Here is a 15,635-nt window from a genome sequence, read left to right as displayed (position 1 = left end):
TAAGGTCACAGACCAGAGTGATTCATATACCTTACTAAACATTACGATGGACCTTCTTCTGTTGTGTGAAGCTTTGATCTATACCAAAAGAGAGTTTCTGAGTGGCTCTGTTTTTCTTAGCGTAGGAGCTGCGAAGAACTGATTCTCCCAAGGCACTTAATGACCCACCCTATGAGAGGTATGTCACCCTGTTCCTACAATTTATAACAGTGCATTTTTAATTTTGATTTGACAACAATACCTTCCTTATTGTATTCTATGCGATCGAAAAAAAAAATAATAATTTATAATCGTACATGTCTTAATATGTACATGTATGACAATTTATATTTGATACCTAGTAAAAAATACCGGTTACTGTTTAGTTAGTCAGAAAGTATTTGTTTTTTTTTTTTGTATTATTTTTGGTATTTCTTTTAATCAAGAATTGACACAATGAACACTGATAAATAGATGGGTGGCCTTGCCTTCAGAGTTTATAATTTTGAAGGCAATGGTAAGTTATTTTACTAAAATTGGACAATAAAATATATAGATATACGTATATACATGTATATAATGAGTATGTGTATACACGAGAATATGAAAGGTAAAAATAATAGATAATGACTTTATACTGAACGAGAATTAAATAAATATGACCGAACCACATTCACTGTATTTGTACAAAACCGATAACATGTTACATACTTAAAATGGTGTGTAAAATGTCCCATTTGCTCAATGGATAAAAGACTCTTAGAGTACAATTCTAATTTTTTTTTTTTAATGAATGAATTATTACAAGCAAAAATTTATTATAAAAATTCATTTTAAATTATATTTCATTAATTGAAAATGAAAATTTAAAATACAATCCAATGATGTGTAGAAATACGATAAAAGAAAAAACAGGAATTAAAACAAATTGACTTAAGTTTTTGAAATTTATTAGAGTAAGACAAGACTTGTTATACAATTTGTACATATACATATGTGTGTATGCATGGAAAAGTTCCAATTCATATATGTGCATATGTATGATTTAAAATCAAGACTTTATAATTTAAAGTCAATAAACGTATATAATATATAAAAGTGTAGATATAAAAGTGTAATATATAAAAGTGTATGTTAGATTTATAGACAAAATTATATAATAATAAATTTCGATTGTATATACATATGTTATACGTATGTATGTATGTTCTTAATTAAATTGAATAAAAAAATTACCCTTTTAACTCAAAAACTTTTATTTTGTGTATTCAATTTAATTATTAATTATAAATCTACATATATATATACGAAAAAATTTCGGTAATCAAAAATTTACTGGGAAAATTAGGTTTTTCGGTACTGAGACTGAATTATTTTAGATGCAACCTATTTTAAGTTTTATTAATGAAATTCTAAAGATTAATGAAATGTTATTAATGAATGAGTCTAAATTTAATTCTTAAATAACATAGATCAGAAACTAAGTTGCCAATATAGTCAATAAAACAATTCCGTAATGAAGTTAATAATTACCATGTCTAAAACCACTAAAAAGAAATGAATTTTTGTTGCAAATTTTACTCATTAAATTGTTTCAGTTTGTCACTAGTATAACAATACGAATATAAGTATTTCCTTTATAAGACAATGTATATGTGAATACTTTTAACTGCGTGAATTTCTAAAGTCTTGCTTTCCCTGAGCTTACATATATACTTTACGTCCTTTTCAGGCATATTAATGGTAAAATCATTTTAATTACTGCGCAAATCAAGGTTATGTTGCCTCCTTGTAACCTGCCAACATTTTAAATCGAATAATAGCCTCAATTGAACAACTGCATTGACTATCTCGGAGCAGGTTATTCGCCCTTAATTATTGTACATTGAAAAATTTGAAATTTTTTTCAATATTTTTATTTTAATCATGTTATTTTGTTTTATGACATTACAATTTAAATATTTTAAAAAACTTAGAGAATATAAAAATTATAGAAAAGAATTATTAATTGCTATATTAGCTGTAGTTAGGCTACAATAAATGGATTTATTTATTAAATTAAAGATCTTTAAATCGAAGAACGTAAGCGATTCTAATTTGCATACATATGAATGTATGTTTCTTTTAAATGGATTAATTTTAATTAAAATAATGAATTTTGACGTAAAATATTAAACTTATTTTTACTTACATAATTCACTTACATACATATGTACAGTATATTTACATGAACACAAACATATTTTAATATAATATAAATCTTTTTTTTATTTTTTAGGGCTTTGTTGCTGCCAGTATTAAACGTGAACTTGGTGATGAAGTTGAAGTTGAACTTGCTGAAACAGGCAAACGTATTAAATTACTTCGTGATGATATACAAAAAATGAATCCACCAAAATTCGACAAAGTCGAAGATATGGCGGAATTAACGTGCTTAAATGAAGCATCAGTTTTGCACAATATTAAAGACAGATATTATTCTGGTCTAATATATGTAAGTACATTTATTATTAATAATTATTTTATTTACTATAATTATTTACTAGAAATGCAATTGAAATTCAATATTTAATAAATATTATAAGGTTCCAAAATTGGTTAGAATACGATTTGGATAAATTATATTTTATTTCTTCTGGAATCCGTTCGATTTCATTAAAAGATTCATATTTTAAAATCCCTATAAATTTACTTAACTATAAGATAAGGTAAGCGAAATAATTTCGAGAAAACTAAACTCTGAAATTGTAGTACTTGCTAAGTACTACAAAAAATATAAATATTTTAATTTAAATAGATTTCTACTATTGTACTTCATTTTTTTTGGCAAAATGACCTTCTCTAGCCGTTTTATTGTGTCATTTTACTTCCCTGTATAACAAATTATGTTTAAAACTGTCTTATTTCTAAATGTGTATAAAACGTATAATAGTGATTCTTATTTTTAATTTACCTCTTTAGTTTATTTATTTAAACTTAACGCCTACTATTTAATATTAGTAAATTACAAATATAATTTGCTTTACTGGTTCTGTTAAAGAAAGAAGTTAGCTATAGTTAAATTTGAGAAAATCATGTTGAATATGTAAATTCTTTTATACCTTTATGCAATAGTTAATCGAAATGAAAATATAAAAAGTAAAAATCAACGAAGTGAAAAAGTAAGAAATAAAAAAAAAAAAAAAACATTCTTATCTGTTTCAATTGTAAACCATTGTACGTGGTTGCTGTTGTGGCGTAGCATGAAATGGTGGTTAACATTACAATAAACCTCTTTAATCTAATTTCTAATATTCAAAATGTTTTTGTTTATTTGTTTTTCCACCACTTTACATTTACTTATTACTATCACGTACGACCTTTGTTGCTTATTGAAATTTGAAAATAAGAGGTGTTTAAAGCAAAATAAGTTTTACAGAAAAAAAAAAACTTGCAAACTAACAATTTTATCTTTTGATTGTAATTATTTCAATATTTTAATTGTTTAAAATTTTGAAATTGATTTTAGTAGAAGTATAAACAAAATTTAAGCAACAAACTCTTTTAATAATTTTACTTTCTTTAATTTTTAAATTAATTATATTGCGTTTTCATATCAAAAATTATGTGATTCCTGGCTTATTCTATCACATCAAATACTCTGTTTGGAAGCGTTTACATATTAAGTAAAGTTTGACAATTTTATTTGATTGGATGGAAATTTGATAAAAATTTGATGTGTAAATGTCCAATTTAATTAAACAAAATTGAATAAGAAAAATAGAATCTTGTCCAATTCTTATCAAATTTTTTTGAGAGAAATAAAAATATAATCAGCTTTGATCAGTTTTTTTTTTTTGTGGACAACTGTTTATTGTGGTCAGCAAAGTTTCACAACTATTTTATAAATTATTTTTTATTGTTAGTAAAATTATTTTTTGAAATTTTATATTAAAAATATCTGTATGTATATTTCTAAACAAATTCAATGAAAACTAATATAACTTTAAATTTTTAATCTTTTTCTTAAATTCTTTATTATTGACTTATTTTTCCTTTGCAAATAAATCACTCACACTTTGACATTTTATGTACATAGACATACTTCGATATGAATAAAAAACAAAATTTAATTTGACAGCATATTTGATCTTAAAAAAATTGAAAAGTGTAAACAGAATTTCCTACCCAAAATCATGGTTGTCAAATTTAATCGTGAAATTTTGTTTGACGTGTAAATGCTAACTTAAGTTCTTTTAATATGATATTATTGCAGTTGATAATAAACGGATTCAAATTCTTTTCAACAATATAATTATTATTTATATTTTTAAACTTAATTATTGTTAATTGATATTAATAATTGACAGTAAATTTAGTAATTACTATTTTAATTAGTAAATTAGTAATTGAATTTGGTTTGGTAAAATTCATATAAAGGGAATTCATATTTCATATAAGGGAGAGGAAAAAATTCATATATAAAGGAATGTTTCAATTTGTCAACTCATACAGTCTTGTTCTAATAGTCTTTCCTTAAAATTGGCCTATAATTTATATGACTGGTGGAGGAGTCGTGCATCACCGAACACCTCAGCCCCCCCCACCCCACCAAAATTTGAATTTTTTTGTAATCATATAAATTTTTTGAATATCGGTATTAATTATTTTTCATAATGAACTTATAATGAAAAAATTAATTAACTTCTAATTAAATAATTTGTTTATTGTGATCATTAGAAACTATATCCTAATTACCATGCTTTGACTTAAAACGATAGATACTAAAATATACTAGTATATTTTTTATGTACCAAAAAATATTTAAATAAAAATCATATTTTTAATTTGTTTTATTTTTTATCATACAAAAATCAAAAAAAAATTACGCACAATTAGAACATATACAACTGCTTAATTAAAATTAATTTATGTGTAAAAAATATTAAAATAAAACAAATTAAATGAAAACAAACATTTTACTTAAAAATCTCTTTAAAAAAACATCATAAAATTTTAATTAATTCGTTATACTCAGATTATTATAGACTACGAGTATAAGTAGTATGTAGAATGAAATGTATTAGATTGCGTTTTCATCTCAATTTATTATTTTATATTTTAATTGAATAATAACCATAGCTAATAAAATCATAATTTAAATTTTAAAATGGCATAATAAAATATAAATATTATTTTTTCTTATATTTCCATACCATATATTTATATATATATATGTATGTATGTATATGTACATACATATGTATAACTTACAAGTTTAATATTATTTTTTATACATTTTGTTTACTTTTTATAAGTATTAAATTAAATTTATGCGGTCAATTAAAAGAATAAGTAAACAAACATTGTATAAAGTAAAAAAAAAAAAATCTTAATTTTTGTCATTAAAACTTTTTTTTTTAAAAGATCAGCGTCTCTGCTTTGTTATACTATTGTTTTCTACGTTTTTGTTCATAACATACACTCATAAACTCTTGTAATCTAAAAATTAATTTCATTTATTTTGTGTGTTTTATTTCAAAGGTACACCAACACACACATGTGAATTAAAAATCTTAAAATTAAATCTGTTTACAATACAAATTTGAATATTACCTTATTTTTTTCCTATTATCTTTTATTTTTTTGAAAACGTTAAGAAACTAAAGAAATTTAACAAAGTTAAAAAGATAAAGTTTTCGTTTCCAATAAGCATCTACATACTTATATATGTATATTTACAGCTTTTAAGTACAGAATACATACATAAATTATTTTAAACACATAAGTACTATAAATTTCGGTGTAATTATCACTAATACAGCAATATATGAATTCTGTATTCTATATTTGATCACATCACAATTCACATGCTTTTTTGCAAGATATATAATATAACGCTTATATGTACATATGTATATGATATATATATATATATATATATATAATATTAAAGGTTCATACAAAATATTTTTTTATTTAAAATTAAAACAAAATTTTAACTACTATATAGTATTATATTATATACATATGTACAAAATACTGAGCTATATGAGATCTAACAACAAAATTTTTTGGTATTTAATTCATAAATAGAAATGTCACATTAAATTAATATATGGGTAATATATGGGTAGAAAAATTAAAATTAAAGATTTTAACTGAAATTCAGAAGATCTTTCTTTGTATTATAATATTATTTGAGAATGTTTGTTTGATATTATGTCTTTGGCAATGTACATAGCAAGATTTATGTTGTGTTTCATTTTTGTTATTAAAATATTTTTACATGATCGCATTGTATACAATAATGGAAGTTACATTGATGTGATTTAACTGCGAAACATTGCATAGGGAAATCGAATAGCTAAGCTAAGAGTGAACCTCTACTAAGAATCAAATTTAAACGTCTCTAAGTCCATTAACTAATATCTATATCTCTAACAAAGAAAATAATAATTTTATTTTTAAGAATTTGGTTATTTTACAATTCGATGTTTATATTTTCATTTCTCTACAACAACATTAATAATTATTAGGATAAATATTTTTTCTAAAATGTACTAAAGCGAATTTTAATTTGATAATTATAATTATTTAATTTTTCTATAAAATTTTGAAAATAACAGAAAAAAATGTGGCATCTTATATTTATTATAAATACAATATTACGACAAAAGAGCGTATATGTACATACATACAAATCTATTTACTTTTAAACTAGAATATAAATGACTAATTTTTGTTTTTCATTCTAAATAGTGTTTCTATATTGAAATTAAAGATTATTTATTGGTTAACCTTACAAAAGAATAATGAATATTTTAATACTTTTGTTTTTGTATACATACCATACATACTTACATATTTATTATTATGTAGATTAGGTGACATACTTATAGCAGCGTGCGCTATTAATTTTTGATAAATATAGGTACACACATTACGCATACATAATAAATGTATATGTATAATTTATAAATTTAAATATATTTATGTGTATGTACGTGCATTTACATACATATCCATATATGTATATATTAAAATTCATATACGAGTATTTCTTTTTATTATGCAAATTAACCGCAAGATAAAAAAAAAAAAAACTATTCCGCTAAAATTGTATCTTTGTTGAAAATATTCAACTTTTTTGTACTCAATTTTTATTTTTTTTTTATATTTTCTTTCAAATGACATTTTGTTGTTACTATATCGAACACTTATATTTGAAAAAGAAATCAAAAGAAAAAAAAAAAAATTGTTACATTCGATGATATTCAACCGCGTTAATTTCCAATTCCCGCTTGATATATGAGCTTTTGTTTATGCTTTGAGAATATTACTACTAGATGGCTATGGCAATACCATGTATGTACATACTCGTATATATATATTTTTACATACCAATACATTGTGATGTTGTATATATATGTATATATATGGCTATATATGTACATTGTATATGTTTTTCGTATCGTTTTTTTTTAATTTTTTAATTTATTCGATACAAATGTACATTTAAAATATACAAATACACATGTATATACATATTTAAAAAAAATACAATGTAAACTGCACCCGCTATATTTTGTTTTTTTGCCTATATAAAGTAAATTAATATTTTTATAAAAAAATGTTTGTATTTTTTTTTTTTTTTTGAAAATTTGAACTGTATTTTTATGTAGATTTAATTGTATCTACCATAAATGGAAATTTTAAGTTTGTTCAATCCACAAGTACTATAAGATATTTAATAATCGTAATTCATTGCAAATACAATTACAATAATTTTGATTTACTAATATTAACTAGTTAATAATTTAATTATGAATTTTTTGATATTTTTTCTGTACCTGCTTTTTTGGCAATTTCAAACTCAATTTTCTCTAAGTTGATATGAAATAAGCGATTTCTAGCTAGTATTTATATTTAAATACTGGCTAGGAAATTATACTTTAATTTCTAAAAAAAAAATCAAGTGCTTCATATTTGATTAATAATTGTATATGGACATAATTAAGAGCCTATTCAAAAGATGATAGTTCAGCTAATCAAAATATTCGTATCGTCATTCGCCTAATCTCTATGAACCTAATACTTTTATATAAAACATACTTTACATTATAAACAATAAGTAAGTTTAAGGTATGTTACAAGAAATTTGTATATGTATATATGTATGTCTAACAGTATTTTTTTTATAAAAAACTGAAATTGAATTTTAGAATACCACAAAAAGTTATTAAATGATAAAAAAAAATGAGTTAGATCAGTAATTAAAAAATGATCCGATTTCAATAACAGTATATTTTAACAATAAAATAGATAAAAAAATTTTTAATGCACACATACTCGTACATATGTAAACTCTTGAATGAGTATTTCAATTAAAATGCTTTTTAACAATGTGTTATTTTACGATATTATATTTCCTACATATATGAGCTGAGCTATATTCGAATTAAATTTACAAAATATGTACATATACCCATAATAATTATAAAGCAAAAAAAAATATTTAAAAAAATAATTTAGAAAAATTCAAATAAAATTAAAAAAAAAAAAAATTGTATTGGGGGGCGTAGGTTTTCTGTTTTAGTAAATATTTCTTTTTCATTTGTCTTTCAATTTCCTTTTCTTGCTTCTATTATTTTATAGTAGTTCAAGTTTTTTTGATGGTGATAATGATTAAGGGATCCATTTACATACAATACTCTATTGAAAATATAAAAAAAAATCATTTTAACTACTTTGTTTTTTATTTTTATTAATTTAATTTAACAGTCGAGTTCCAATTAAATTTTCTATAATTTTATAATTATGTAGGCAACAAATTATTACACATACTTATATATTTACATATGTACGAAAGTATAGATTTCTATATATTCATACAAATGTAGATATTAAGTAATAACAATTTGTATATAAAATAAATATAATAAAATTATAAATATATAATATATTTATAAACGCTAATTACCCATAGAAATTATAAACATGTACTTTTTTAATATAGAATTAATCATTTAATGAAATGAATTTGAAGGTGTTATAAAATTATATGGTAAATTGTATACATTATGTAAATGGTAATAAATTATAAAATATTTTTATAGTTTTCTTTATCTTATTCTTTATTTTTAATGATAATTACGTGGTTTTACTTATAATTATCAAAATAACATAAAACTTATATACAACATAAAAAAATAGAGTTTTGTAAATTAAATAATCGCGTGAAAATATTAATGTTATAGGAAAAAATAAATTATTAATAAATATGTATCTAATAGAAATTTTATATGGGCAATAGACACTATACTCGTATAACTGGTCACCATATTTAAATGTACGAATAATTTTGATCAGTGCTTTTACAAATCAGTACATAAGTACATAAATATGTTTGTTTTTTTCTGTATGGCAATTCCGAATCACTATATTAATATGAGTGAATTCCTTGCCATATTAAAATTTGATTTTAACAATACGTAAATCAAATACTTAAGTGTAAATTAAGCTAGCTTCAAAATTTTTTAATAATTTTTTTTTCAGATTCTTAATTTTTTTGGAATTATTTTAGCAAATACTCGCACTCTTATTTCAAAATGAACACTCAGCTTGTCATCCTAAAATTTTATTCGAAATTTATTTATTTTCTTATACATATATTTTTTTAAAAAATTAATAAAATTATTCAAAAAATCATCAGAAAAACTGTTATAATTTTATAACATTATACTTTTATGTTTTTACCTTTCAATTTCATCAATTTTTACATACTACTCGTATGTATAAATGATTTCATTTATATTCTATTCTAACAAAACTGCAAAATTTCAGAGTTTCAGAATTTTTTTTTTAAATTTTATTTTAATTAATTTCTTTGATCAAAACCGCATTTCTTTTGATCTTTTAATAAAATTAAAATTGCGTTTTATTTAAATTTTTCATTTTATTTTAAATTTAAATTTTATATAACAGTATATCCCAAAATTTTTTTAAAAATTTTTGATATTTTTTTTCCCCATTTTCCTTAACATTCAATTAAATTTAATTTAATATTTTTTTTTTTAATTTTAAATTAAAGTCTCGTGTCTCTCTAACTTTTAGATCTCGTTTGTTGTTATTCACAGCATAGGGTCCATTAAATTGAAAAAAGTAAAATTAATATTAATAATAATTTTTGTTCTATGTTTAAGATCATTTGTTTTTCAGTTTGGTTTTTATTGCTATTTTTTTTTTATATATTAAATTAAAATAAGTCACGCGAGGCGACACATAAATCTTTCTATGTATATTTTTTTTTATCTTTATTATTTTGAATACGAAAAATTTTATAAAGGGAAAATTGGCTATGATTTACCCATTGAATGCAAACATAGGAACCTTAATTGTATTTATGTACATTTTTTTTGTTCTTTGCAAATAAAATTATTTACAATTCAATTTAAATACAAATTTAATTTATTTATATTTACTATGTACTTTATTTAAGTACTTGCAATTAATATAATTTTCAATTTACATTATTATTTCATATATGCTTACATATCTATTAATCTTCTATAAAAACTAAATATTTCCGAATGTAATTAAAAGATCATTGAGCTCTTTACATGAGTGACAAAAAAAAATAATGTGAACACCCAAAAGCACAACACTAAAATATTATACTTTAGTATGACCTCACATTGAAAAATAAAATTATACGCAAATTTATATAAGTATGTGTAGATTATGTAGAAAAACTTAAATTCACAATGGAGAAATATTTATGTAGGTATGTAGGAATAAAAAAAAAAACAATAGATTCTACTTGTATAGAATACAAAAATATTCTGACAGTTTACTAGCAAAATAAAACAAAAAAATTAAAAAAAAAGAATGAAAAATAAAAAGGTCATCAACAGGTAAATTTTTTTTTTCGGTAATTTAATGCTATTATTTTTAATCGTTATTATGATTATTACAATTTAACATTTAGACTAAAAAAAAAATGTTTTCCTAGAAACTTAAGTCTGTATACTCTATACAAACAGTATAACACATACATGCATGAGTGTATAACAATTTATAAAGGCATTATAATAACAACGATAACACTAAATTAGTAAATTATTTAGCTTAGTTCATAGTCTAGGTGATTAATTTGACAAATTATCACTATATACATAAACCTGTAATCACGTTCGCACATTAAATATGTACTCACATACGTCAAATTGTGTGAAATATTTTAATCACTTCTATTATATTGGGTTCATTGTATAAAAAGCCATGTAATAATAAATCTATAAAAGTCTTGTACCTTTAATGAAGATAAGGAACTGTTTCAAAAAATTAGATTAAGTTTTTTGTTTTAAATTTTTGCGGCAATATATCAATTAAAATATTTTTTACATTTCATATATGAATTGTTTGAAAATAATATTTGATTTCAAAAGTCAAATACTAAAATATTAATAAAATTATGTTACCTATATTTTTTAATTTCCCCATATTTGTTTTTAATTCTTACAATTTTTTTAAAGTTTTGAGTTCTAATAGGTGTTGCGAATTGATTAGCCCAGTTTTGTTTTGCGCATTATTATAATCAGCCGTTGGCAAAGTTTTTTGGCACATATATGTATACTGTGCGAGTTTGAGTATGAGCCACTTGAGTTTCTTACATTACCTACTTACAGGAAAAATGACATTTTCAACTGAGTTTATTAAATGTTTTGACAAATAATAAATTTCTGTGAAATTTTATGTTCCTATATCTATTATCTATGATTGAATTCTCAAAATTTTTTTGAAAAATTTTAATAGTTGCAGTCGAATATATTTTCTCTAGCAAGCAGTATTCAATTTAAAAATCTGGCCCATAATTGCTGCTCATGGGCTGCACTTTGCCGAAGCCTGATACGGCAACCATTATTTAATAAATTAATTAGTTGAGCTTTGAAATAAATAATTATTTTCACTTTAGAATCTATTAATCGTTCGCCGCCATTAATTATTGTTTTGAAAATCATTATTGAATACGCAATTAATTGCGAATAAATTTTGCTCAAAATTTGATCTTTCATAATTTTGTGTGTTGTATTTACATAAGATTATATTTAAAAATCAAATGGAGACGATTAATTTGTCAGTCAAACTTCATATTATTGTTCGTAAATTTTGTGTAATTTTACAATTTTTCTGTATGATATTTTAGATAAGAAGAAGAACAATTTCAGCTTTAAAATTATGTATTTATGTATAAAAATATGTATTTGTGTGTAATCCAAAATTCTATTAATAGATTTTCATGTACTTAATAGTATATATAATTGTATAAGTAACGATTAGCCCTTTAAAATACACTTCAATTTTTAATTATTTGGAGTATCATATCAGTACCATACCCATATAAACTATGTATTAATTTAATAAGTAAACAAGAACCTATACATACTTTAGATATAAGATACTAATTTCAGTAGTAAAATTAATTAAACAAACGTAAGTGTTTGCTATTGAATCAAATTATATTTTTAATTTTCTACTTTTCACAAAAATGGAGTCATTCTTTCTGACAAATTTTTAAATTTAAAACAAGTACAAAAAAAATTAAACATTACCTACTTATTCATTTTAAGTACATATGAATTTTTTCATATACGCTTATCTCTAAAATTTTCTTATCAGAATTCCCTGTAATAAAAAAAAAAAATTTTTAAAATGTTTTTAATTTTTTTTTTATTTTATGTGTAACACCTTTTCAGAATTAAAATGATAACCAAAATTTCAATACATTCATACATAATTTCAAGTTTTATATTAGACACTTATAAAAATTCGAAAATTCTGAACTTTTTTTTGAAATATGAGACTTTTGGCGCTTTTAGAATATCACACCCTTAACAAACACATACGTATGAGTCTACTGTTTGAAGTAATTTTTTTTTTATTCGGTTTTTTTTGGGAATATTTAATTTCATTATAAAAGTTAAGCAATTCAGCTTTTTTTCCGTTTTGTGGGTCTTACTAAACAAAATTTTTAATTAAAAACTACTGATGAATCATAGAAAATAATTTTTTTTATTATCTCTTGTATTTTTGTATTTGTTTAAATGTTGTATTAATTTAATTCCATAACTGGTTGCTAAGTTCATGCTACTGATTTATATTATGTTTCATTTTAAAAATTTAGGGATATGCAAACTTTTAGTTTTTCTATGGCCCGCAACAATTTTTTTCTTATATACTTATAATAAATGTGTATATATATATATGAATGAATAGTTCAGGGTTTGTCATTATTGACATAACGTATAGCCCAATATTGCGTCATTCTGTATCTCACTTTGTCAGTCACTTTTTTCTGCTCACAAATTAGAATTTTTAATTTTTTTAATTAGATACACTTCTAAAATTACTCATTTGTTTAATTGGATATTATCATTTTTTCGACTAAAGTTACGAGATATCGACATATGTATATTACGAGAAAATTATGAATCGACTAAAGTTTCTCGTCTTTGCAAAACAAAGTGACTGAATAGTTAGTGAATTTTGTTATAATACTCGTATAATTGCAAAAAGTGACGAATTACATTACGACAAAGAATACGGAAAACATTGATAATTACATCTTACTAATACTTGACACTTGCGCAGGGTTTTATCAATCTATGAGTTAAAAGATGTAATACAAAATGTATAGTCCGTTTTTTAAATGATTAAAGTAATAGAAGAATTACCAGTTTTTTGACATACTAAGGCATAAATTATGTTGCTTTGTCAAACACAAAATAAGCTTCGAATTATTTAAAAATTCATAAGATTACTTTAAATTTAAATAGTTGCCAGTATTTGATATTATATTTGATTTTGATTGAGATCTAGTATAATAAAGTGATTTTATTAATTTCACTTTAATAATTTTAGTATTGTGTGATTTAATTACAATGTACATATAAATATGTATATTTGTGTACTTTCTTTAATGCGCATAAGCGTAAAACAAGTTGGACATATCTTATTATTACGGATTTAGTTAACGCGCTCTTGTAAATATTATTAAAATGCACATTGTCGAATATTCCCTTGTCAATGTTCTTATTCATATTTTCTATATATGTACATATATATATATGCTTCTTTTTATTATTATTTTTGTTGTTTTTTTATATAGATATGAAATTTTTATATGCGTTATGGCTAAAATATCTTTATTATTAAATTTATTTATTTTTTATTTTATCAAAAAAATTCCACAGACATGAATGTCTTTTTTTATGTACATACATACATTCATCATAATATAGTGCATAACTTACATAAAAAACGAACTTGTAACAGGAAAAGTATTTAAGTGAAAGAAAAAAAAAAGACAACACCAACAATATAAGAATGTTTTCCTTTCAAGAAAATGATAAAACCAATACGTATTTGTTAATATGTGGAGGATGACTAATAATGATATGAATCTTAAAGAAAGAGCGTATACATGAGTATATTATACAAAGATAATATTATAGAAATTATATAGAATTGTGTGTCTTTTATGAATATTTTCTATCTGGAAAGCTAGATAGAAAAATTATTTTGTATGAGTAGATGAACACAAAAATATCCTTGGAAGAAGTAGAAGAATCATACCAAAATTATGAGTCACATTTTTTAAGATAAAATTCTTTTTTAAAAAATCATATAAACAAGTATGCAGCAAAGAAAATAAAAATACATCACATTATTGCTTGAAGTAAGTCACCTGAAGATGAGTAAATCTTACAGTAATTATTTTATTAATGATTTTTTATTTTATTCGGTGTACGTATATATAAATATTTATAGAGTATTTATAAAATTAATTTCTGACTACATGGTGTAATTATTACTAATTAATTTTAATTTTTACCATAATATACATACATACGTATATTGTTAATCATTCTCAATTTGATTTCCTTAAATTCTCAAACAAATGGTTCATATTGGAAATAGAATTTTATTATTAAAAATATAAATTTGTCAATACCTTTGATGTACATACATAAATGACCTCTATTACCGCTGGTAGATCTGTTAATGACGATAATGATAATTGAAAGATATGAGAGAAATTATAATCAGAAATAATATGAAAATGGCGGCATTTTCTCATCATAGACAAGTTTTCTATCCTAAAATTTAAACTAAATTTGCGGAACTTCTTAGCTGAAAGTATAACGAACAGCTCTATAAAAAATTTTATTTTACACATCTAATGATTAATTTAAATTTGTAGTATATTTTTGATTATATAATACTGCATTAATAAAAAATTCTTGTAAAATAACCTCAAATCGGAAAAAAATTGGTGTCGGTAAATGACAAATTTTCCTTTGAATATTTTTAAATTGGTGAACAACTAATACACACTTACTTACGTTAATCATTTCAAGTGATAATTTAAGATTTTTTGTTTTGATTGCATGTACATGTAGAAAATATTATAGAATATTAAAATATTACAATTAATTAAAATTGTTTTTATATTAATTTTTATTGGAAAAAACTATAAAATATTTTTATTAGAATGGAATTTTAAAAAAACTCAACGTGATCATAAAAATTGTGTTAAAAAAAAAAAACAAGTCACATCTTTTTTGTACTCAATTTACATTAGAATTTGTCAATAAAAAAATTTCTGATAATAA

The 15,635-nt window shown here is 22.2% G+C and overlaps 1 protein-coding gene across 3 annotated transcripts in view; it reads left to right on the top strand.

Annotated features, from left to right (window-relative positions):
• LOC129615744 (myosin heavy chain, non-muscle) overlaps positions 1-15,635 on the top strand; it is a 96,609-nt gene that overhangs the window by 39,207 nt on the left and 41,767 nt on the right. For all 3 annotated transcript variants that reach the window (XM_055531114.1, XM_055531113.1, XM_055531115.1), the window contains exon 3: positions 2,258-2,473. In XM_055531114.1, the coding sequence (XP_055387089.1) occupies positions 2,258-2,473 (216 nt within the window). The remainder of the gene's footprint in view (positions 1-2,257; positions 2,474-15,635) is intronic.

This window comes from Condylostylus longicornis, unplaced genomic scaffold (genome assembly GCF_029603195.1).
Source record: "Condylostylus longicornis isolate FDR11 unplaced genomic scaffold, ASM2960319v2 ptg000145l, whole genome shotgun sequence".
Taxonomy (NCBI): domain Eukaryota; kingdom Metazoa; phylum Arthropoda; class Insecta; order Diptera; family Dolichopodidae; genus Condylostylus; species Condylostylus longicornis.
The sequence above is the reverse complement of the archived record's forward strand: the minus strand, read 5'-3'. Positions and strand labels throughout refer to the sequence as shown.